The sequence below is a fragment of the Bombus flavifrons genome, chromosome 15 (genome assembly GCF_040668555.2).
Source record: "Bombus flavifrons isolate JBK064 chromosome 15, iyBomFlav1_principal, whole genome shotgun sequence".
Taxonomy (NCBI): Eukaryota; Metazoa; Arthropoda; class Insecta; order Hymenoptera; family Apidae; genus Bombus; species Bombus flavifrons.
The window spans coordinates 5,547,264-5,573,839 of record NC_138456.1 but is presented as its reverse complement, the minus strand read 5'-3'; the positions used below and the strand labels follow the sequence as shown (position 1 = coordinate 5,573,839).

At 36.2% G+C, this 26,576-nt stretch overlaps 1 protein-coding gene across 1 annotated transcript in view; it reads right to left on the bottom strand.

The window, feature by feature from the left end:
* GEFmeso (Guanine nucleotide exchange factor in mesoderm) overlaps window positions 1-26,576 on the bottom strand; it is a 96,670-nt gene extending 70,094 nt beyond the window's left edge. The window contains exons 1-3 of the mRNA XM_069129001.1: window positions 26,485-26,576; window positions 25,279-25,509; window positions 24,217-24,890 (exon numbers count right to left, since the gene is read on the bottom strand). Of these exons, the coding sequence (XP_068985102.1) occupies window positions 24,217-24,298 (82 nt within the window). The 5' untranslated portion in view covers window positions 24,299-24,890; window positions 25,279-25,509; window positions 26,485-26,576. The remainder of the gene's footprint in view (window positions 1-24,216; window positions 24,891-25,278; window positions 25,510-26,484) is intronic.

The window sequence follows — 26,576 nt, the reverse complement described above, 5'->3', positions numbered from 1 at the left end:
TATTATAAGCAAGTATGGATTTCTTATTTTCTTTCGTGACGAGGGAAATGTGGAGAGCGAAACGTAGAAGGAAATACGTGTAATTTTTTTATAGTAGGAGTATGTGTTGTATAACACAATTGTAAAATAATTACACGTATCTGTTGGTTTCTACGCTTCGCTCTCATCGCTCTCAGCTCTTATCGTTTATCGCTACTTCGATGTAAACGTGTCCTTAGGTGTATATACACTGGCAGACAAAAAAGAAATCTTAAGTCCATACTTCTGTGCAATAACAATAACTGTACTACGTCAATAGTAACTTTGTTGTACTGAACATTTTTTTATCTACTATGTAATTATTCTTGATCAGTTATAATGATTTTTTCTGAAACTATGGTTTTTTCTGTGTCGCTTGCTTTTTCAACTTTCCTTTGTCCTACATTGTACGTACACGATGAAGCGTGTAAATTTGGATCTAACAAGAATAATAATTGGAATTTTTGAAATAAGGAGAATTTTTCATGTGCTTTGATTTGATTCATTTTATAAAATTCTTTTGTCCTAAAGAAACAATCTCGATCACTATGTTTCACAATGGAATGTAAAAAGTACCAGCTGTCATTGAGCTGGTGAAAAAATGTGCATCACTCGTATGACAAGTTTCAATGAGCATTTCTTTGTTCAGCTGTCCACAAGCACCGTTTGCTATCATGATGATCGCTAATTATCATGATTCAATGTAGTAGAACGCGTGGGAAGCGTGGTAACTAATGCGTGTAAGCGTAAGCTGCTTATGTTTCTCTACGACACCATGAAACAGTAAAACGGGTTGATTTGCATTTTAAATATCGACCGCACGCGCACCTCACATTCAGTTCAGCTATACATTATTTGGATTACAAGCTTGAAAATGCAACTTATTCCGCTCTCTGACTCATATCGTTAACATACTATCCCAGAAAACGTGTACGATTTAGAAAGTTAGGGAATCCCGTTTATTTTTTGTACAAAAAAAAAAAAAAAAAAGAAAGAAAAAGGAAGAAATATCAAATTTTGTCTGTTCGACGTTGGTATCTCAGAGCGATTGAAATACGTGTTTTTAGCTACATTCGAAAAATCTACGTTGATTTATGAAATGTATTATCCAAGGCGAACATGAAACTTGACATTATTTTACATTAATGTTGTTTATTAATTCTTGTTAGATTCTTTCGCTCGTTTCCATTCGATTTGTATTTTTCTAACACCGAAACAGATTTAATATTTTACTCTTCTAGATCTATATTTTAGATCCAAGATTAAAGAATCAATTTGAACGATCAACATGAGAAAAATACGACTAAGATTCAAATAATGTACGATACGTAAAGATTCAAGGATCATCGTAAGGTTGATATCAGTATCCACAATCTGATAGCACAATGATACCAATAAAATTAATGTAAAATACATTTTAGCCAGTCATCATCAATATCCATCGATGAAGCGATCTAATTTCCATTCCAATGACTGTATTAACTTTTAAAGACGCGATCGATTAATTATCGAGTGGGCTCCGCGCATTTACACGGTCACATTTATTAACTCGACGCATCGATCCTATCGACAGGTAAATTCGCCCGGGGTCGTAATACGATTGCGTTCTAAATCATTGGCGCGGGTATAATCGCATACTTGATCCGGCTGCTCGGTTTCTGCGGATTGTTCAATTTATTTACCACGGACCATGGTATTCAATTATCGCGATGCCGTACAATTAACGGGGAAAATGGACGCTTCGAATTATTACCGAGACCCTCGACAGTTAATTGTTCGCGATTCATTGCAGATTTCTGCACGTAACACAATTACTCGACAACGTGCACGCTTTTTGCTCCGATCCAGCCTTTCCACGAGACACGCTCTACGTTCGATGTTTTATAGATTTTATACCGATACATGATTTATTAAGACGATTAATAATTTAAATATTGAAGTGGAAAAATTCTTTAGTTTATTAAGACACGATTTCTAATACGAATATTATATTGGAAAAGTCTTTCAGTTTATTAAAACTACCGCTAATCGGAATATTGAATTGGAACGTTTCTTCGATTTATTAGGACGATTAATAATTAGAATATTAAATTGGAATACACCCTTAGTTTATTAAGACGATTATCAATTCGAATATCAAATTGGAAGATTCCTTTTGTCTATTAGGACGATCAATAATTTGAATATTGTGTTGAAAAATTTCTTTAATATACTACAACGATTAATAATTTGAATATTGAATTAGAATATCCCTTTAGTTTATTAAGACCATTGCCAATTCGAATATCAAGTTGGAAGATTCCTTTTGTCTGTTAGGACGATCAATAATTTGAATATTGTGTTGAAAAATTTCTTTAATATGCTACAACGATTAATAATTTGAATATTGAATTATAATATCCCTTTAGTTTATTAAGACCATTGCCAATTCGAATATCAAGTTGGAAGATTCCTTTTGTCTGTTAGGACGATCAATAATTTGAATATTGAACTGGGAAATATCTTTAGTTTATTAAGACACAATTTCTAATACGAATATTATATTGGAGAGGTCTACCAGTTCAGTAAAGCTATTACTAATTCGAATATCAAATTGGAAGATTCCTTTTGTCTATTAGGACGATTGATAATTTGAATATCGAACTGGGAAATATCTTTAGTTTATTAAGACACAATTTCTAATACGAATATTATATTGGAGAGGTCTACCAGTTCATTAAAGCTATTACTAATCCGAATATCGAATTGGAACGTTTCTTTGATTTATTAGGACGATTAATAATTAGAATATTGAATTGGAATATCCCCTTAGTTTATTGAGATGATTACCAATTCGAATATCAAATAGGAAGATTTCACTCGTCTATTAGGACGATTACCAATTTGAACAGCTTTAAATGAAATGAAAGATTGAAAGTCGCTTAACTGAAGCACATGTACATCTACAGAAGCAACTTTTATCCGTTTTCAATTATCGCTCTGTTATTTATACTAATTAATATTAAATACCTTTTTTCCTTAATTATCTACTAACTATATATGGTTGCATGAGATAAAATCAGAAACTAAAATTAAATTAGAGTTTCATTCGAAGTATACCTTACGCGTTTGCAACAATTTAGAGACGTTTAATTGCTTACACACGGTGGTGTATACAAAGACGTGCAACGCGTATATTTAATTTCACTTGCTTCCTTCTAACATAATGTGATATAATTATCCGCAAATGATATGCTAATGGTAAATGATTCCGTATATGGTAATACGGTAATATCTGCACATAGTTGCCCTAGATAAAAAGAGAAACTAAAATCAAGTAAAAAAGTTTCGTTCCGGCTATACTTTACGTATTTGTAATAATTTAGAAACGCCCAAGTGCTTATACGTGCTAATGTGTATTAATTAATTCCACGTTTCCTCTCTTCCAATACGATACATAACGTAATACAATTATCTACAAACTACAAATAGTTGCCTGAGAGAAGATCAGAAGCAAACGATCAGAAAATAAAATTGAAAAGTTTCGTTCGTAATATACGCAACGTGTACGTGTTCGCAATAATTTCAAAATATCGAAATTTATGCACACGGTAGTGTATATCAAACACACCACGGACACGTTCATTTCATTTGCTTTCTTTCCTTTTCTCAACCTTGTTTTCTCATTCAGACTGAGTTACGAGCCATTCTTCTCGGTGAAAAACGTTAATAAAATTCGTCGGGACGTTGCCGCGCTCGGTGGCTGATTAAAACGCGTAGTCGCGACGCGTCGACGCGTGCGCGTCTAATGCGCCACCAGACAAAAGTGTCTCGAGGCTGGCGATTTACGAGTTCGTTCACACTCTGCTTGCATATTAGGTACGCCACCACCGCCATTTGGCTTGGCTGCAAAAGTAATGCCACTTTTTCATCTGACTGAGAAAACCAGTTTCAAACGGTTCGTACATTGTCGTTAGATGGTGGATTTTTATACGAATTCGTATTTCCATGAGTCTGATTTCAAGCATTGTTTCACACATGAAATATCATCGCACGTACCGATGTACGGTGTGTACTACGTTCACATTCGATTACAAATTTTAGAGAAATATACGTTTTACGAAAATATTGCCTTGGCAACTAAGTAATTGCGGCTTGTGTCATTACCACCTAATGTCCAAATCCGCAATCACTTAGTTGCCAACCATAGACACGCGGTTGCCAAGATGTACCTAACGACTTGCCCGTATTTGCGGTAGTCGAACTACAGTGAAGTTGTCGTTTAATTGCAAGATCGCGGCTGACGATGATTTTTTAAACATATTTCTTTTAATTATTCATATTTTTTTAAATTGGGATTACTATTTATTCTTATTTAAAATTTGCTGGAAAAAAGCGAAGAATATTAACGAAACGTATAGTTTTTATATTCTTTGACCGTCTTTAGCGTAATCTTCTTTCACGTGGTATTGGTGAAAGCCAAGAGACCACACTCTGCACATATAAATGCAACTGTTCTCGGTATCGCGTATCTCCTCTACTTGTATATTGTTTTGAAAACGTTGGTTCGCTTATTGCTTGAAATACGATAACGTACGATGCGAAAAGATATAGAACGTAAATAGAAACGTTTAAACTATATCGTAAAACCTGATACATTTGCTCAACCTACTATACAATTGACTCGATGCAACAGATAGGTACACATGTACAAGCACCACCAGTCTTGCATCAACTCTGCTCGGTTGATAAAGATGATTTTGAAAAATTATCGAAAGAAGATAAGTTGAAGCGAAAATTACCGGATGAAAGAATGTCCTACGCTTACGAAGAAGAAAATCCTACGGTTCTTGTTTAATCTATCGCAAGATACGTAAACGACTGCACGTTTAATTGGTGTTCAGTTCAAATACGATTCGAAAGAACTAAAAATACAAGGAATCATTGTTATAGAAAATACAAGCAATCTTCCTGAACAGTAAAATCGTAATACATCGTTCATCAGTGAAGAAGAAGAAAGAATTATTTATCCGTAGCTTTAATACACTCGTTGGTGAAGAAACGAATATACGTCGTAATAAGAAAGAAATAATTTCGATGTGACACGAGCGAAGCTGGATTATTTATACGACGTGTCAACTTGGGAAACTTTATTACCGTTTCAAGTAAAAATAAAAAAAAAATACAACGTCATCGTCGAAAAATCAAGCGGATGATGCAACGCACGATTGCAGTCGGTGCGGTAACGTGGTATTTTGAATAGCGTCACGCAAAGTTTGCGGTGACGGCGAAAAATGCGCGCGGCCCGACGTGACGCTCGCACGCGGGGCGCTAACAAATTGCAAAAGGAACAGAGCCAGTTAAAGGCGACGCGTACATTGTATAACGAGCACTGTTCTACATATTCCACGCGTTAGTCATGCATTTGTACTGTCGAGTTGTACGAGTGCAGCTACAAAGATAACGAAACCGATGAGGAACGACAAATCCTGTTCGAATGCCTTCTAGAAATATTTCTCTCGATATACGAGGCTCGTCCAGAAACTGTTACCCGCTTACCTATGCAAGCCATAAGAAACGATTGACTAATACTTGTATTAGGTTGTCCGAAAAGTTCCTTTCGTTTTATAAGGAAGTAGTAGATGCATCACATTTGTTGTTTTATATTGTTTTATTGAATTATGTTTGATCCATTTTATTCTATTACTACAAAATGGATCATACATAAATCCATAAAATAATATAAAATAAAAAATGTGCATCTATTTCGTTTCATAAGGTGATAATAGATGAACAACAATTTCTGTTTTATATTATTTTATTGAATTATGTGTGATCCATTTCGTTCTATTTCTATTATTATATTCTATTATATATAAACTAATATAAAACAAAAAACATTGTGCGTCTATTATTACCTTATAAAAGGAAAGAAACATTTCGGACAACCTAATACAATACAACATCGCCTAGCTTCCTACATACCTTGCCATAAGTCATGTCAAATTATTATATTCTAATTATTATATTCTATTATTATATTCTATTATATATAAACTAATATAAAACAAAAAACATTGTGCGTCTATTATTACCTTATAAAAGGAAAGAAACATTTCGGACAACCTAATACAATACAACATCGCCTAGCTTCCCACATACCTTGCCATAAGTCATGTCAAATTTTTAAATATTCATATTTGTCTTTATACATTTACATTTATAACATCGCCGTCGCAGCGTGCGTTTGAGATGGACAGGCGAGTCGAAAATCTCAGCTCTTCGAATGCTGCAACTCATCATCGAACTACTCTACTCTGCGTTAATAAACTTACGAACGAGTGAATTTTACTTTTCCATTTGGCGACTAGAGGCGCGCGATTCGCGCTCCCTGAAACAATGCGCCAGACGTTCTACTTGCTAGGCAGTCCGCTCCCTTGGGACACGCAGGGAACCAAGCGGACCGACATCGTGACACGCCACCGTCGTGAAAGTTTCAGATCTAAAATAAGACCTGTTAGAGTTCTTCGGTAAACGTAACCGACGGATGCTTCAACAGCTACGACTCGTGGCCGTACTACCAAAGAAATCTTCCTTCAACCTCCCCCCAGTTGCATCTTCCTGCGCGTTTTCCGTTGACGCGAACGTGCTACCCGTCCAATTGCCCGGTTTCTCGGACGATGCCGCGTGGATCGGCATTCCGTACAACAGTTAGACCGAATCACGGTGCAACGAAGGGAGAGAAGATGGACAAGGTAAGGTAGAAGAAAAAGCGGGCCGGTGTCGTCTGTGGCGATCCCGGCAGGGTCGGTCGACCCACGCTTCTTAAGTCCACAATTGACTGCGCGTGCATCCAATATGGCTGATAAAACCGGATCTCCGCGCGAGGGGTTAAGCTGACTGCTGCCATGTACGCGGCAAACTCGATGCCTAATGTCGTTACTCGTTACGATTCCCTTATATGTAACGCGCCAGGGATTGAGATAAAACTTCGTTTACACTAAAGTGGTGGTCAAGCCACCGCGAGAAGACCCGTTTAACCGCGTTGCGTTTCTTCCAACGATCCGCTCGACGATGCCGTTAACGAAGGAAAAATCATCCAACGTGGTCGATCGCGACGTGCAATTAGGCTGATTCGCGAGGTCGCTCACCTTTCCGCTGATTGCTGTCTCGTGCGTGTCTTGGTGCGCAGCTTCCCATTAATATCGAGGCTCGAGTTTCGACACCTGACACGGCGTATCTCAGAGAGAACATCGGATTGGGGAAATTTGCCATGAAAAAGGTGAGAATTCGTTGGCTACGTTCGCACACCAGATTCGCAGCTTTGTAACGCGTTAAACGGTGCGGCACGAGGATTCGCGACGAACATCGACAAACGCGTTTAACGCGCAGTTTTCCCGAGACTCGATATCAGGGTGTCCACGTGAGTAGAAATTTAGCGAATCATTGTTGGTATTTTCTCTGCTTCCTGACTCGGTCTAAGTGTCTCTAGTATTTGTTTCTTTTGTTTAACCACATACGGCAAAGTTCGAGGGAATAGCGCCGTTGCCAGCAACGATGTTCCAATTTTTTCAACATGCGTCGACCAGAGATCATTCTACCTATCGTTTTTCTTCTTCTATCGTCATTCTCCTAATCGTCGGCAACAGTTTGGCAAATAACAGAGTTCTCTGGCAGCGTTGAAAATCTTCTTGGAATTAGCGCGGTGAGAAATCCACTGTTCTATCAGGTCGTCATTACGAATGATATTCGCTAAACGGAAGATATTGGTTTGGCCGAACCGAATATGTTTCGTATCGTTACGTTCGTTTACGACTGCAACGTACGTGTCGCTAACGACGATGTTAACACTTTACCGACCGATAGCCGATTAATCGGTATTTTGTCATCGACGCTTACCGACCGACAGCCTATTAATCGGCTTTTTGTCGCCAACGCTTACCGACCGATAGCCTATTAATCAGCTTTTTGTCACCGACAATTTTTCTCATTATTTGAGCAGTAATTTGTTATTTAGTATTAAAGCACCTTGCTCAATTACATCAGTTGCATTGCTTTGTAAGTTCCCACAGTGTTATACCAATTTGAAAAACTTACCGTTCGCGATAAACGAATAGAATGGTATTGGAGAGTCTAAACCGAAACAGAGCCGGCGCCAGGGAGAATCTGCTAACGGTCAGTAAAATGTTAACGCCAGTCGTCATAGCGAGAACGCGTAGCGGCAAAAACGGTTGGCTGCTGTTTCGTGGACAGGTGCATATTACCGTACGACGATCGCTGCGTGCTAGCGTACTTATCATCATCAACGCGTCCAATACGCGTCTATAAAGCGACGTTTCGTGCACAGCGGAATGGAGGAATTTTCGCGCGAAAACAATATCGCTGTGGCGTATGATTCAACACGTGGGCGAATGGGATTAAAAAAGCCGGTAAGATACGTTTAGATAGGCTGTCGCGTGAACGCATTAAACTCGTAAACATCCTGCGAGCAACGTGCTCTCTCGCTGCTGTTTATTACAGACGAGGAAAAGGATGTGTCCTGATTCCGTTTAGATAGTAATTATCGTTAATTATCGTTTTTCGCGTTCTCTTTTTCGCAAAATCGTTCGCCCGTGACTATTTGGTAGACGAGGATGAAAAAGTAGATTATTCAGCACGAGCACGTGTAATTAATTTAATCGTGATTGCAATTATTTATTTAACTCGGGTGGGAGAAGAGGAGGATTTGAGGCGAGTGGAGAAAAATAGGACAATTGAAAATGGAAAATGGAAAGACAGGAAGGTTTAATTTAAAATACACAGAAAAGAAAGAAACAGAAATTTGATGTAAATTGGAAGAATTGAAAAATTGTATCCAAAATGAAAAGGATAGAAATAGCGAAGAATTAAAAAAAAAATAGAAATTCTAAAGAATTTTATTTCTGTTTTATCATTTCATGTAACTTTCATGTAACTTTTATAAAAATTATTTATAAATAAGAGGATGTTCAAATATATTACTCGCTTTTGCTTACCTGTAATTACTCATCTTACAATTTAGATAACACTAACCATTTATACAAATTTTCTGTTGTAATATATATATTATATATATATAACCACTCTTTTTCTCTTCTTTGTTATAAAGTATTCATTTAAAATCGTTATCGTCGAGTATCGTGAAATAAGCACAGGCTTTTCATGGGCTAAATAAAGTTAATTTTGAAACAAACAGGATGCTAAGATATTCCGCGTGATATCCAATCGAGATTCCTATCGAATTCAATTAAAAACACGGCGAGGGATGGAAAACGATCAACTTCGTAATTATAGTGCAGAGAAATCACTTTACACGGCAGTTGTTGATCATTTAACATTGACTGCCACGCCAAAATCACATATTTCGCTCAGAACGTCACGGGAGTATTTTCATTATTCAAAGCATATAATAATAAAATAAAGCAAAATAATAATAAATTGACGATGTAAGACAACATCCTTCCCCAATGCAATGTTAATCTTATTGATGGTCACGGCTGACCACCGTGGCGCCTTGCTAACAGTTGATAGCGACATATTATAACAAGGTTTCGTTTATTTCAACAAACCATTCGCATTCGTTGTTTCGTCGTAAGCAAAACGTGCAAAATATATTGTTGAAACGTGTAGAACATATTGGTAAACAGTATTTACTCATTGTATATATATTAGTAAGGTATGTGCACTCTTCTAACTTCAATTATATGATTATAAAGCAGTATTTACGATTATTTTCATGAGCTGTGTTTATAACAACATTGGTAGATTATCCCTCAAAGATATGGATGCAAACACAGTGCACCGTTAGATGCGAGGTGGTTTAAGGTGTAAGTGCTCAAGAAATACTCCCGATGTTCAACAATATAGTTTATTTAACAGTCAACAATCAACAGACAACAATCAGCAGTCAACAATCAACAGACAACAGACAACAGTCAACCATCAACCATCAATCATCAACCATCAACCATCAACCATCAACCATCAACCATCAACCATCAACCATCGACCATCAACCATCAACCATCAACCATCAACCATCAACCATCAACCATCAACCATCAACCATCAACCATCAACCATCAACTATCAACCATCAACCATCAACCATCAACTATCCACGCTTTTCGTCTATGTTTGCTTCGCTGTTACACTGAACCCTTCGCACTTCGCTGTTCAAAAACCGGATGAATCTTTAGATTCTTTTCTTTTGTTGCCTCTCGATATCCCCACTACGCACGCGTTTGTTAGACGTCCGCGACCGTTGCCGCGTATGCATTTTTCCGAATATTTGGCGGAAGGACCGTAGGAATATCGATGGTACATTAAGCTTGTCGGCCTTACGCTTTGATGGTATAGCGCTTTATGTCGCGAAGCCGTCGGAAGGTTCCGTCGTCGAGTACCGCCACAGATGCAAGATTTGTTGTCATTTTTTTTTATTGATATTCTAATAAAAACGTTTAATTGTTCAATGGGGAACCTTTTATTTCAAAGTATCTTCTATTTATCGGTTATATTCAAAATGCCCTAACTATCAATTTTCATACAATTTTTACGATTGTAAGAAGTTAAAGCGCTCCGGTCACTAATGACCACCGTGGCGTCACAGGAGAACCGTGGCGGATCATATATGACCAACGTGGCAATCAAAGTGTTAACAGGGTTTAAAAGGGTTTTATCGATCGCGCGAAAACTTTGTTCTTCGTTGCTTGTATTGTTCCGCGCTCGCTTATAGCTCTCGCGTGTGCATTATTTTATGTAACCAAGATTTCTATACTGAAATCCAATACGTTGATTATAATAGATAGACTGTGTGGAACTGCTGGCGCTATAATGTGATCCAAAAACAGTTATACTTTTCTGTAGTTTAATAGAGTGACGACTGTATTTGGAAAAAATTAGAATAATCTTCGGATCATTTAAAAATTTGTTTCTCTGCTTTGGAAGAGATTTATTCGTAATACTTGGCAAGTTCATTTTTCACTATTTGATAATTATAGTTGGTATAATTTACATGTAGCTGTAGCAATTTGTATCGTAGTTTAGAACTCGCGTTCCTTTTTTTATTACGTTTATTAACATGGACAATAATAATGAAAGCGAAGCAGAGTTTCAGAATAATTAAAAGAAAATTTCAATTGTCGGTAAATATCGTAATGCTCGTGGTATAAATATCGCTGCAACTAATCCAAGTAACAAACTTGTAAGAGAGAACAGAATTTGAGGATTTATTTAAGAAAAGTCCTAATTGCTAATCGTCACCCAATAACAACTATTTTAATAATTATCTCTTAAGATAACTTGTAACAAAATAGGGCTGCAATAATTATTTTAATAATAATTATAATACAAATGTTTCAGAACTATTTAACAATCTCTATCTCCTAACTTGGGTAATGAGACAAAATTTGCGAAATTACTTTTAAGAAAATCACAATTATCAACTACTACGAGCATAGAATTACTAATTATCCAAATTATTATTATACCAGCCAATCAAAATGCTTCAAGAATTCAATCCAATTTGAATTAAAAAAACATCTAATTAGATACTAAGCTGATTTAATCCAATTTCTAACACACAATTTACTAATAAATAGCAATAGCTAAATAAGTAACGACCAAACCAGTAAATCACGAATTACTGGGAAAACGAAAATCTATGGATTACCCGTCTCGAAAATCGCCAATTAAATTACCAATTAAACGTCTATCTGCCAAGAAACAATTACAACTCAATCGATGCCAATCTCAAACAGGTACATACCCACGCAACATTTCCACGAGCGAATTGGCTGATCGCAGTGAAAGTTTGCTATTCCAAGATTCGACGATTAATGGCGGGTTCGCGTAAGAAGAAAAGCAGAAAAAAAAGAAAAAAAAAACAGGAAAAACACAACGAAACTCGAGAGAACGAACGTTTGAAAATCCGTAAGGGCGGCTATGGAAACCAGCCGCAGTTTTGCAATTTTTTTCTTTCTACATTACATATTTTATAATGTAAAATGTTTTTTTTTTTTTTTTGTCGTCCAGTATCGACTATCCAACTCTCGCCCAGTACAGACCAAATATTTTCTATCTGTAAGTTCGATTTGTTGGCAACTAAAGTGAAATTGGATTAGACGATCGTCTGATCTTTCTGCTATCTTTTCCCGCGGTACAATGTCTGAGATTCGGAAACAGGAAAAGAATGCAGCTTCGAAACTGCTACTGTAAAATAAAATGAACCAGAGACAGGCCGCTCCGAGGTTCCCGATATTCCGAAAACGACGAACGTGAAGGCTGGCCGCACGATCGAGACCAACGCACAGACTGAGAGAATATCAACTACTTTACCGCTGAAATAACAGAAATAGAAATACAATTTGAAAGAAAACGTGAATTCCAGCGTCCAAATATTGAAATATCTTTTTTTCTAACGTTATCGATCATTTAAATCGGAAAATCTACTAATCGGATAATCAGTCGGTACCGGACAATTTTTCCTTTCCATTACAAACTATGACATTCTTATAGATTCTTATTATCAAATTTCAGAAAACGAAAATTCATGTTTCTCAATTCTGATTTTTACCGACTGTAGCACGAGGTATGAGAAAAATACTCGCAGCGGTCGGTACTGCGCGACTTTCCCTGCGCGAAGCAGCTTACTAAAATTTCTCGCCGGTCGACCCGCCTGTAGCCGCCCTAAGACAGTCGACCCGTTCTCAAGATCCATATGCAATCCCAGGCCTGGCGATACGTGAGACAGCGTCGAGGGCAACGCCGTTCTCCTTTGGAGTTTCTGCACGTGCAACCACGGAGACCTGGTGTCGGGAAATCAAGTTCAATGGCGTCTCGGACGCGCACCGATCCCCAGTCCGCATACGAGCACGTTTTCGTGAACGCGACGACGCATCTATTCCGAGGGACTCAAAGTTCAACAGGACTCGGTCCGTTTCTTACTGTTTGATCGAGTAGCGGATCGAAAATTAAACGCAACCGAGAATATGATATAGTATGATATAAATAGCAGTATAGATAAAGAGATGTTTATTTTATTTTATATATTTTATTTGCATGTTCGATATAAGATGGTAATTGTACTATGACAAGTTTTATCTTTTTGTTGTTTCGTAATATGAAATTCAGAGCCATGTTTCTTGTACATTGAGACACTGCGAATGTAAACTTCGTAGCTGCTATTTCGAAAGATGTACGTTCGATTGAACGTTATTACGAATAACGTTACGATAGCGAAGGTAGTAGAGTGGTAGGTTCACTGGAATTACTCTGTCACGAGTTCGAATCCCTCATCGTCGAAGAGTTTTTCTATACTTTGAAACGCTACGTGAATATAAGAAAAACTAGGCTTTAGATTCGTAGAATCCTTTTCAAATGCGATAGCATTGGAGAAAATGGGTTTTCACTTTCTCCCTGTTTCATCTCATGTGCACAACTTGAAGCACACTTTCCATGGAAACTGACACTTGGTATTTTGTAAAGTATACAATTATCGAATATTGTAATAATATCGCAGAAATGACAGTTTTCTGCCACTATTCCACAGTATTTGGAGGTTAGTTTGATCAAATCTCTTGTATCTGTAACAACGCACACTCTTAAAGCAAATTATCCTCAAGTTTCTTACTATTTTAATGGTTTTAGATTATATCTCATAAAAAGTACCTTAGATTCAAGGACCAACTGTTGAATACACAAGCAGTATCGCGAAAAATAGTTATTTCCGCTTAACCGTCCTTTATTTTAAGGTTAGTTCGAGCAATGGAAACTGGTTTTATATTTATGACTAGGCGCAATGAAAACTGGTCTTGTATATTTGTAGCTAGGCATAATGAAAACTGGTCTTGTATTGAAGGATCAATAATTGATTATTGTGGTGTCGATCGTTACTGTTCAATAACGATGTTTGATCGATTTGAAACGTTGATTGATTATTTACTAAAGCGATATTCTAAATTTGAGCAGCGAGTGTCAGGCGAGACACCCTGTATATAGAAGCATCCCTAAGAAACGTAATACAGGTGCCTCATTAAGGGTTCGAATAACCCTTTGCTGATAGAGGGTAAACCTCGCGTCTCCTTCCATGGAATATTCATATGTAAGGCTTCCGAACTTTAACACGTGCTTGTGTTGTAGTACGCCGCGCGTAACGAGATCCAATTATCAGCATACCGAACTTAATTCTCAATTCCCTAACAAGACGCGGTGAAAAACCTCATCGCTGATCGCACATCGCAGAAAGAAAATTACTATAGAAATTGGAAAATCGAAGAGAGGAATGTTACTGCAAAAAGTTACAGAATTGAACAGGGGAATGTTGTTACAAAAGTAACTAAATTGGAGAGAAGGATGTTATTACAAAAATGACTAAATTGGAGAGAAGCATGTTACTACAAAGATTACTAAATTGTAGACCATTAGGAAAAATTGAAAATATAGAGACACGGCTTACTGAAACAGTAGTACAACGAACATCGTGTTGTCCACGTTCAAGACGACAAAGTTACTAGAAAATTTTTCTATACGTGTTAGGATCGAACGTCAGATAGACTTATGCAAATTTATATTTCTACGAACCCAATTAAAGGAATGAAACTAACGAGGCATTTGTCTCAGACGCTATTATAGAAATTATTAAAAAATATAACAATTATGATAAATATAATACTATTACCAACACCATAGATAGTACGATACCTTAGATATTTCGAATGTTATATATACTTCCAAATATTATGTTCGTTCTATGTGCGTTTGTACAATTTTAAATTCCCTATGTAAGTGCATAACCATTCTACCAACCATCATAAACATCCCCAGTCTAGTCACAAATTTGAAAAATCTATCAAGTGATCAACTCGATATCGATCAATCAAGAAAAATTCCCTATGTCCAAACTGTTGCTGTAACATTCGTTTTATGTAGATATCCGTCAGGAAGACGGACAAACGAGACTGTCACGTCAGCTTCCTTCCACCATAACCTTATTGCCACACAAATACCCATCGTCCTCCGCTCTGTGTGTCGCCCACTTGTTCCCACATCACGTGATACAGGTTGTCTGTTCCGTGTGAGCTCTATCCAGCAGATCTCTCTGTTTAACCTTGTTGCGAATATTTTTCAAGAGAATCCTATAGCCAATTTTCATAACTATAAAATTATGAAAATGCACTATACATACTTCAGCAAGGATTTCGAAATTTTGTTAGCCCCGTAATAAGCAGAAATGAATTTTTATGCGTTCATAAAAAATCTACAGCATTTAATTTAAAATTAATATTCAGAAATATAGAAAATATGAATAATAGAAATAATAAAAAATAATATTCATGAAAATACATAATTTTTGTCCAAGAATCCACAATCTAGTCGCGAGACTCGAAGACCTAAGAAACGATCGTTATTGGTTTCTCGTTTCAGCTTTATTCTAAAAAAGTTCTCCGGTTGTATAAACCCGTTGTTGAATGGAGACAGAGATGAGATTAAAATATATAGGGAATTTAGATTAAATGGAGCGCAGCAAGGCTAACCGAATTTGTCCAACGAAATTGTACACACGGTGCTATACAAACTATGACGAGAAATAGGTACACTTAATCCCGCGCGTGTGACAAGATCTATGAAAGAGCTCTTTCTAAGCACGATGCAGTAAAGGCGTAATTCCTAAGCTGCGTATCCAGGTGACTCATTTTACAAGTATGGATGAAACCTATGTACGTAAAAGCGAGATTAAATTCGAATTTTTACGCGAAGATAATAGAGCAGAAAGATAGAAATTTTTAAGATGCAGAGATAGTATGACTATAATGGTTGAAAATATGCCGCAAAGTTATATGTTTAGTTTCGTCCTTGAAATATTGTGGGTCACCAAAATTGAATGTACTGTAGCAATGTAAAAGTGATAAAATATTGTGGAGAAATTTTCTAACGTTAATCGTAATGCAATAACGTAGAATCAGTAAAATTGAACTCGCTATTGTCGATATATAATTAACAAAATCACCACTGAATATACTGTAATTTATAAAATATCAATAGGATGTATAAAAGCAACAAGATATAGTTCTAAAAATATACTAACGTTAACGCTGTAGTCAACAGACGATTAATAATATCACCACTAGCATATACCAGTTTATACAAGATTAATGAAAGTAATAAGATGTTACTCTAAATTGTTTTAACGTTAACGATCATCCAAAAGTGAACCATCAAGATTCAGTTTGCTATAGTCGACGAACGATTGGGAAAATCACCGCTGAATACACTGTAGTTGATAAAAAAAATTAATATAATCGATAAAAGCAACCAAACGTTATCCAAAATTATTGCAACGTTAACGATAACCCAAAGATGGACCATCAAAATTGAGCTCGCTATAGCCGACGTACGATTAACGAAATCACTAAATTCAACAATAACAGAATCTTAGTTAAAATTTGTCCAGCATAAAAGATACGCAATACACATATTATCTGAAATACAATGTGAATCAGCCTGTATACAATAAAGGAAGGATAAATCGTATTGCTTAAGCCGCGGTTACAAATGAGCCCGCAATAAGCATTAGAGATAATATTCCCTCTTATCTTCATCTGCTTCGAAACGCAGGATTAATGGAGGCGATGTGAATCAGCCTGTAGATGCACCTATGAGTCTATATATTCGCGGCGCAGGCACTTGGCGTTACAAATGCAGCCGGAGGAGCATGACACGCCTACGCCTTACTAAGCCCACACGAGGACAGGGCCGTAGGTATTGTGACCCAGGTGTCACATGGTGGAATGTTATTTGTCAACGGGACGATCCACCAGGAATGTTAACGGATCGAGAAAATGGCTATTTTCATAGTGAATCATGATCTGTGTTAAAAGGATAGTTTTATTTACGCTTATTGTTATTATTATTATTATTATGAACACGTATGCGATTAATACAACGCAAAGTATATACCCGTGGCATTCGAACGTAAGAAAATGAAGGAAAGAATAAGCCTGAGTTCGCCAATTCCGTAAAACGCTAACAAAACCATGTCAAAAGTAACGGTGAAGAAGAAAAGAAGTAGAAAAGAACACGATACACGAGTTTCGTGATTTAATAACAAAATTGGAACGAGATACGATTGTGGTGTAGGTAGTAGTAGTAGTAATAGTAGTAGCGATATTTGTAGTATGTGCACGATGTAGTAAAATTTCCAAGAAATGTATATACATATGTAGAGGTTAGGAGACATTCGTTGGAAACATTGCCTTAATGAAAAATTAATATACCGCGTGAATAGTATTGTTAAATATATATTTATGTATTAAGAAAATGGAAAGTAGGTAAAACGTAGTAGAAACTGCAGATTACGTGAAAATACCTGGCTCGAACAGAAGATAGAGAAGAAAAATCAAAATAAAGGAAGCAGATTTACTGAAAACGCGAAACTTACAAAAAAGTATAACATTTACACGTAGGATGAAAAATCAACTATTCTACCCTTTAAAAAATAAAGATAAAAAAAGAAAAGAAATAGGACAAATTTACTCTATCCGTTAATATGACAGAAACAGGTAAAAGAAATATTATGGAAACCGCTTTAACGATGCCAAGCGACGATCGTTCGTTTATTCGGTCGAATTTTAAGCAGTTCCGGGGCTAGTCTGGTCCTATAAAAATCCAGACGGAACCAGAGAGTCGGTTGCTCGATTTTTGGGCGTGCACGAGGACGGGAATACATGTGACACACGCGCACACATTTTGTGTACGAGCGCGGATACAGACGCTAGTATACACTGCCGCTCAAAAATATACAGCCAGTTACTAACTTTCATCCAAATATAAAGGTATATAATTACGATAGTTATATAATATAAGGTAATATAGTTGGAAAATTACAGGCAGGAAGACTCGGTACGGTTTTATCCTTTATTAAGGCTATCGTAGAATATTACGACGTGATAAAATTTGTTTTTGAAAGTTAATATGCAATAAAATGCTCGAGACATTTATAAGCGTCAAACACTACGGAGCTGTTCTTTTTGCTTTAAGGAACTCATTATACGCGGCTCGCCTGATTGTCAAGCTTCAGATAAGATAAGGAAGGATATTCCAAATTGACTGAGAAACCATCGTGATCGATAATAGCAACGATATTTAAAACCGTTTCATACGTCGACAGAACATATATTTAATGCAAATGAACAATTTAGAAAAAAAAAGATAAGTGAACCAACAAAAAAAAAAAAAAAAAAATTTCATATGACGTACGAAGTATCTAATTCTAATAAACGAGAAGATACTAATTAGTACATGTAACAAGTAAATACATATCGCATTTGATCGGTAAACTCCTAATTCTTCTTTGACTATTTTTTTTAAATAACCCCCCATTATTTCACTTGAAACGTACTACAAAAGACAGTCAATGGATCACGATTAAATTTGTTGAGGTTATTCGATGTGTAAACAGAGAAAACTCGTGGATAAATTGTAAGGCAGAAAATATATTTAAATAGAAGTGTAATTATAAGTAAGAATACAATTTGAGCTGGTCCAGATCCGCACGCTAGCTGTGTTACCCAATAACTGAAAACCCCGAAGCCAACGTCGCCTGTCTACTGTTTATGGTCTGACTTTGTCGCAGTCTTTTGTCTATGCGCTGTCGATGGCTTCAGTGTTTGAGAAAACTAAAAAGACCAGATGTAGAGTTTTCTTATAAGTGGTGACCACTTCAACAGAATTAAACAATTTTTACGCCAATTATATCAAATATATAATATCGCTCATCTAGAAAGGCAAAAAGTGAAAAGAAATATCGCGAAACATACTACACGTTTAAACCGACAATTTAAAACAATCGGGCGTGACTCGACGTAGGACTTTTCAAAGGGCTCATTCATACGCGCTTAGTAAGAAAATTAAAAGCTTCATTATGTTGTTAATAAAAATCGACGAAATTACACGCGCTATATTCGCGAACAAATAACGCGGATTTAGATAATTTGGATTTATAGGAAATTCGCAAACTGCACAGAATCCGGGTAATACGAGACGTTCACAGAATATCCGAACTACAGTGCTTTCTCTGCGATACTTGTCAGATAATACAATTTCCTACAGACGTTCTACTTTTTCTCGTTATATCCCGAAAAATAGGAATTTGCAGAAAAATCCGCAGTCTACTTATGAGCGTCAGTATACACGTAAGCGAGGAAAGCGACGACGCTCTCTAAGCTACATCCGGCAGAGCAGCAGTTTTTTGTGCACCGCGTCGCATCCTTAAGTTCGCCACACTTGTTTCGCTAGTAGCAGCGTCCTCTTCGTGACTATGGCGCGCGAGCGTGGAAGCGCGCGCGCGCAGGTCAGCGCAACAACGAGGCGCGCTTCACCGTAGCATGCAACTGAAAATCAGAAATTTCCGCGCGCTGATAGATCACAGAGTCCACGAGCTACTCTCATCTTGTCCCGCCCCTCTACCGACGATCGTCAGCTCGTCTACGATTTACGGAATAGTCGAAAGAAGCAGCAGATATTGTCAACGTTTCAAAGTTTTCAGCGTCACTGCGGCTTGTCGATAAATATTAACGAATAAATAATATCGAAACGCATCAACGAACCGCATTTTTCTCATAATTTAACGTTAATAGTTTAACGTTCGTTGACGATACGTTCGGTTTCGAGTTAGCGTTCGCTCGAACAGAAAACTCGTGCAACTGTTATTCCAGCATTGTCAATGAAGAAACCAAGGGAGGAAAGAATAAAGTAAAGAGGCAGTGGCTTATAAGAAGAGATACATTTTCGTCTACGAGTTCGTCGAATGAAATTCGAATATTCGCTGGGAAAGATTTTCCCTTTGCACGATGAACGTTGAAGATCTGGAAATACTGTCAATATACAGTGAACGTCTGAGGATCCTCTTGGATTTTAAACTCTCAGTATGGCTATTAAGATGGCGTACAATTAGGGAGAAGAAATAAGCGAATTGATAATGGAAATAGGTAGGAATAAAATTGCGTGAAATTCAGTCTGTTTATGCAAAATCGTAAGTGTTAATTGCAACTGAATTCGGTAATTTCATTTATTTGATTTAATTCAATGTTGTTAACCCAACAAGGTTCGAAGAGATCTGTCTATCCTTTTCCTATGTGTTTTTTACCTTGAAGACTTTTGTTACTTTTGCGGAAACTCGAATATTAAATAAAATGAAATGTCAGTTGAGGAGTGTGGAAGAAAATGAAGGAGGAAAAGAGAAGGAGCAAAGCGATATTTATTGTCGGTTTTTACAAGTAGAAAGTAAGCAAAGTTGATTATCGCTCTGTTTCTTTTAGGGAAATCCTTAATTGGTATCGATATACCTTTTTCCCAATAGTTTCTCTCTTATCCGGCTAGCGATGTAACTCGCGCAATAACATACACGCTATTGGCACGCGATTTTATCAACACAGTGAAAAACAGGCGAAACGAAGAAGAAAAAACTACAGGTTATGCTAAGATAACTGGTCGAAACAGAAGCAGAATCGAAACAAAGTTATATTTACAAAAATGAAATTTGAATCTAAATTTCCATTTATGGGATATTGTATTTCCCAATACAATCATAAAAAGTACACAATATCGTTTACCATCTTCGTTCCATTGTCTCGCACCAACTTCTATTTCTTAGTGTTCCCTGATTATTTTAACGATACATGTATCATTTTTTAAAGTAGAGTTTATAATCTTGCGAAGATTACAAAAGAATCGATTGTGAGAATTTCCTGGTCCAATTGACTACATCGTTATGGAATTACTTTAACGTAGTCCCAACATTGTCACGTCGATCGACTATGCCAAATAAAATTATAAATTTTAGGTAATTTTAACCGTGATTTTTCATATTTGCTATTCCTAGTGTTTCGGAGTCTTACATGAAAATAAGCTGTGAATCATTTTCTATTTTAAAAACTTTCTATTTCGATGCTTCCTTCGATCCAACCGAGAAAAAAGTTACAACAGAAACCTGTTATCTTTGCGATACGATATCGATGACCATTGTAATATTTCTTAGCAAATTTCAGAATGCAAACTAAAATATTTCATAATGTGTGCGATGAGAAATATGTGCCTTGATGTCTCTGGGTTTTCAATTCAAAGGTATACCTTCTTTTATTTTTAACTTACGAAAACCATAATTTCATTAGAAATTGGTGTTTCAATCAATCAACATTGAAAATGATATTTTCTCGCTGAACTAGTTCTCTTGCGCAATAAAATGGATGATATTGTAATTTTTATCTTGTTCGTGTTAATGAGAACGCCGTCATCTTGAGAGCACACGCGCGGTTGAGAACCATTGATAATTTTATCGAACCAATACTTGCCAATGTACTCGTTCCGATTGATAGTATCGATGTTCGCAATAGCTGTTATCAATCTCGCGTACACTTCTTTGATTTTACAGTTCCAGGAATACAATTCTCTATTTACATTTTCCTTCGCGATTTTTTATACAAATTTACAAAGACCGTAGTGAAGGAGGGATTGCACTTTTCAATTGGTGCGAGAAAAAATAAAATAATAAATTTGATACACGTTGGAAAAAACGTAGTTTGTACTAATTGTATACTAATCGTGCGAATTAATTCATCCATAGGTATCGCTAATTTGAAGTATTATGCTGACACAGAAAATAGAGAAGCAAATTCCAATCTGTCCATAGTCTTGAAAACTGCAATGAAAGAGTTCGAAATTCCGAGAAGTAAGCAATTTTTGCCTCACCAACAACGTATACTAAGATAAAAAATAATTTGAAAAGCATATAATCAAATATACGTGTATGCTATGATTCCAACAAATGATAACGTAGAATACTTGTGTATTTACCATATTGTTAGTTTTTCCTGAAAAAATCTTTCATATCTCATATTATCTGTTACTCTACTGCTCTTAAACCTCAATTACAAAGATAATCTTTTTAATTATCTTGTTCGAAATTTTTATGCTGTAATCATTGTCTGATTAAAGTCTTTGAGGCTTGGGACTATCGACCTAGCAAAGGAGAAAATAATCTCAAACTAGAAAAATGGGGGAGAAGGACTTACAATGAAATAAAGAGACTGCTATAATCCCTATCTGACAATAATAAAAATATTCTAACCCAACCTCTATATTGTCAAACTGATTGACTACACAAATCCATTTGGTCCAAATAAAAGCATAGATTCAATTTCGATTGCTATTCTTCATATTTAATATTCCTGAAATCTTATATAAAAATCTCACATAAAAACAAATTGCGATAAAAAAAAATATTCCGACCTCAACATTGCAAAGTTGATCTAGTAATTAAAATCATAAAGTTCTACAGACTAGTATTTGATATGTCAACAGGTTAGTTTGATATATCAATAGGTTAGTTTGATATATGGACATAAGTTAGTTTGATATATCAACGTAGGTTACTCTCTTTCTTACATCAATAAATCACGTTAAATTTACTTTAAACTTGTCTAGGTTAGGTCAGAAGCTAGTTAAAAATTATTTCTATCTCCATTTTTATATCCACAGTTTTTGGCTTGTTATTCATTTTTATGTTGATATATCAAATAAGTACCGTCTTATCTATGATTCCTCATATTTTAATATCCTTAAATTCGATTCGTCGAACATAACGATTTAAACCATCATTTCTTTTTTCTGTTTTCAACAGTTCGTCTGGTATCGCGTTACCCTCGTCCAGACAACCAACGAGGCGAATTATCCACTCGAAAGAGGACGCGCGATTGCATTAGAGACAATAAACACGCGACGATCGTTTACAAGCGGTCATGATTGGCGGTTTCTTTTTGCTACCGTTCGTGAATTATTACTGACACGAAACGCAATATCATTTCGCGCCTTACTTTATACCAAATTTAACCTAAACCCTCTATATCCAATGTAGGACAAATAATTTTATTTAAATTTCAGTCTTTCGTAAACAAATATTTCAAATATTTCACGTGGAAACCTATTAGATATTGTAATAGAAATATTAATAAGTAGCTGTGAATTTTCTTGGGTTTTTTTGAAAGCCTGAGATAGGCTAGAAACACGATCTGCATCCTAAACTTTCCATGTTGCACATGGTGTTAGCAAAAAGAAAAGCTTGCACACGGAGGGGTTAAAATGCTATTTTCCTCTTAGTAAAGCCCACGTTTTACTTGCATTGTTTATCGTTTCGTAACAACGTCCACGTACAAATAATAACCACGCACATGCCAGCGATAAAGAATCGGCGCGCAGCTAACGTCAAACTTCAAACTACATTGTAGAAACCTGAAAACTGTTACTCATCGACAAACTTAAGGAACGATATCGAAGCCATAGAATTAAAAGAACACGATCATCCATATTCTCTATTGTTTTATGTCAACTTAAAAAGTATATATCTCTACAATCTATCAAAGTACATATATTGACGTCACTATAGTCAGATATCAGACATCATCACATATCAAACACAGATGAAACACAGTACACACGCGTATACATAGATTATGTACCTATATATACATTTGTATAATATATATAGCTCTGAAAACATGTGCGCTGGTGATTATGAATGTAGTCTAGTCTGTATATTGTTGGAAATGTTTAACTTTTACGTTTAAATATAAAATGTATCTTTTTGTTATGGAACAAAATATTTTATAGAATACTGATCTTTGTATTTTGAATCTTTCCCGTGAATATAAATTTTGTAAGTAACTTGTAAGAAATCTCAAATATCTCAAACTATTTTCAAAATCAATGATGTATCTTACACGTGACTTATAAAAACAGAATCAAAAGAATTTTATTTACGAAAATGAATTAGAAAGAACCATATTCATTATTCATTTTATAATTGCAGTTGAATGCAACAAATCTTCGTGAATCATTTTAATATTCTTCTTTCTCTGAACTATTACCTGATAACACATACCAGAATAATAATTACTTCCTATTTAACAAATCATAAATTTACCAGGGAATACATAACCTGGATCCTTATCAAAATTAGCATAAACTGGATTCGAAAAATGAACATATATGCGCTGTATCTATTTTGCAAAAATACTGTCCTATTACTATAGGACTACATGAAACAATCTAAAAGATAAATTCAATTCTTTCAAACCTCTAACTTAGACGAGTTTCATGATCACCAGAGAACATACAAAGGAATAGACACATCAAAGAAAACAAACTCACCGAAAAAGTCCTCCCAGCTAACGGATCCATCCGAATCCACGGCGTTGGCAGCCGTGGTCTCCGCGTCCGCCTCGCTGTCCATCTCGTCGCATCAAATCCTACGATTTTTCCCGCAAACAGTCACACAACCGACGATTCTTTCTCGTTGTCACTGGTCCATGAAATTTTGCACAACCACAGAATGGTCTTTACTGCCGTCACCGACGTTGCTCCTAATATCGAATCGTCTAACACACGTCACATATTTCATGTGCGCGCCACCGATTTATTTGGCGCGTTGGAAATTCATCAAAAGGGCAATGCAACGGCGGGGAAGGGCAAGTACATGGATCGATTATTTGAGACGAGTTAATTGAAATGACGGAAAGAAGAAGTAAAACGACATCCCTTTAGCACGCGGTCGCGAGACGGACTGAGAGAGCGGCAGCCTTCGACCCGAGCCGACCGACCGTGCCGGCAAGTCAACGAATCGGCAAACAGCCGCCACCAACCCATACACTAAACCGTTCGTTCGCTCTCTGCTCAAGCGTTCCTCCGCTCTGCTCGCCGGCGAGTCGCTCAATGCAACGACTGTCCTCTCGACGGAGGCGAACGCCGTTCATGTATACGCTAGTGCCGAGTTTACTGGCCACGATTTCGTCTCCGTTCCTGGCCGCTGTTATCCCCGCTGGATGCTGCAAATGAATTCATAGAATTAGCTTCTGGTATTGGATATAATATAATATAAGGTATTTTGTAATTATATGAATTTTGTGCACTTTTGCACCTTCAGATCTCCCATAAATACATAAGGATCTACAACCTAGTTACAGGAATCTTTTTTCCTTTTTAGTAGAGTTTTATAGAAAATTTGTTAATTTTCTTGGAAACCGAGAAAGGTACAAGATTGCTTTAATTTTTTATAATGTACTCCCACTTTAATATTTGTGTATTGTACATCCTAATAAATAACTGTTTTTTGTTTCAATAGACCAGTAATGTGTGATAAATATCCATATCCGACTTGCATTCATTGAAGAAGAGAAATAATAGATACTTGAGATTTCTAAGAAATACACATACCTCCCTCGATTACTGGCCAGATAAAGTGGTAACTCGTGGTCAGTTAACGAGACACTGCTGTAAATCGCCGTACGTCGGCCGGTCATTGAATTAGGAGCATCGAATATGTATTTTTAACCCTTCACGCTGCGCCGCCGTCCGCCTGCCTTGGCATCGCTGGTGCTGCTTCTTGTTGCGCCTTTTTCCGGCGTTCCCGCGCCGTTTGTGTGTGACTTTTAGAATGGTACGTAACTGGAAATATTGGGAAACAGTTTTATGTTTATTTGGAATTGTGCGGTTCGAACGGGAAGTAAAGCCTTCAACGATGACTCAATTGAGCTATCGTTGAAGACGAATTGGCCAACTCTATTTTCTTAACCTCTTAATTTCTGAATTTTGGCCACTAGGGGTTTCTTGTGTTTACATAGTGTGAATCATCTGATTATTCTACTTGATAAAAAACTGTGAAATCCTACAAGTGAATCTTATAATCTAGAAATAACAAATGTTATTAACAGACTTGTTACCAGTAAGCATCAGAATCTATTAATACCAATAACGTGTAATTTGACTTGTAGAATTATTATTAATTATAAAACTAATAAAACTAGTATAAGTTAGATAGTATAGAATTTTATACTTAATTTCTCAATAACTGAACAATTAATTTCAATGAAATTTGGCTTCCCTGTAGCTGAATTACTTTTATAATAATTATGATTTTATCCAAATATCATTTTTGTTATCCATTCTAAATTCAAATCTATATACTATCAAATTTAAATAAACATTTGAATAAAACGATTATATTTGTTCGTTATGTTTTATGAATTTTTGTCATAACCTATATCAAATTAGGATATCTTTCATCGCAGTGTTGAAAATGGAAGAAAAACCGCCAAATCCTATGAACAACACGGCGTCACAAAATGGCGGCCTAATCGCTTAAATTTTGGTTACTAATGATTTTTTGAATAATTTATTAAAACAAACGAAATTATAGAGATAATCTAACGTTTAAATGTTTAATCGTTGCATAATGTAGCTATGTGATTAGTATTTTGAAAAGTTTCATTGGTAATAAATATTTTTCATCTAAAATCCTTATGGAGACATCGAAGACTTTTCTTGATTATATAAAATGAATTAATTTATAAACATAGAAGCTATAAAACATACTGCAAACATCCATATAGTATACATATATAATTGCTTAAGAAGTGTTACCTGTAATCTGCATTATTTTCGGTTAAGTAAGTAGTTATGCTGGATCGCGAATAAACTCGACCGCGGTATGAAACATTCGAATAACAGACGTA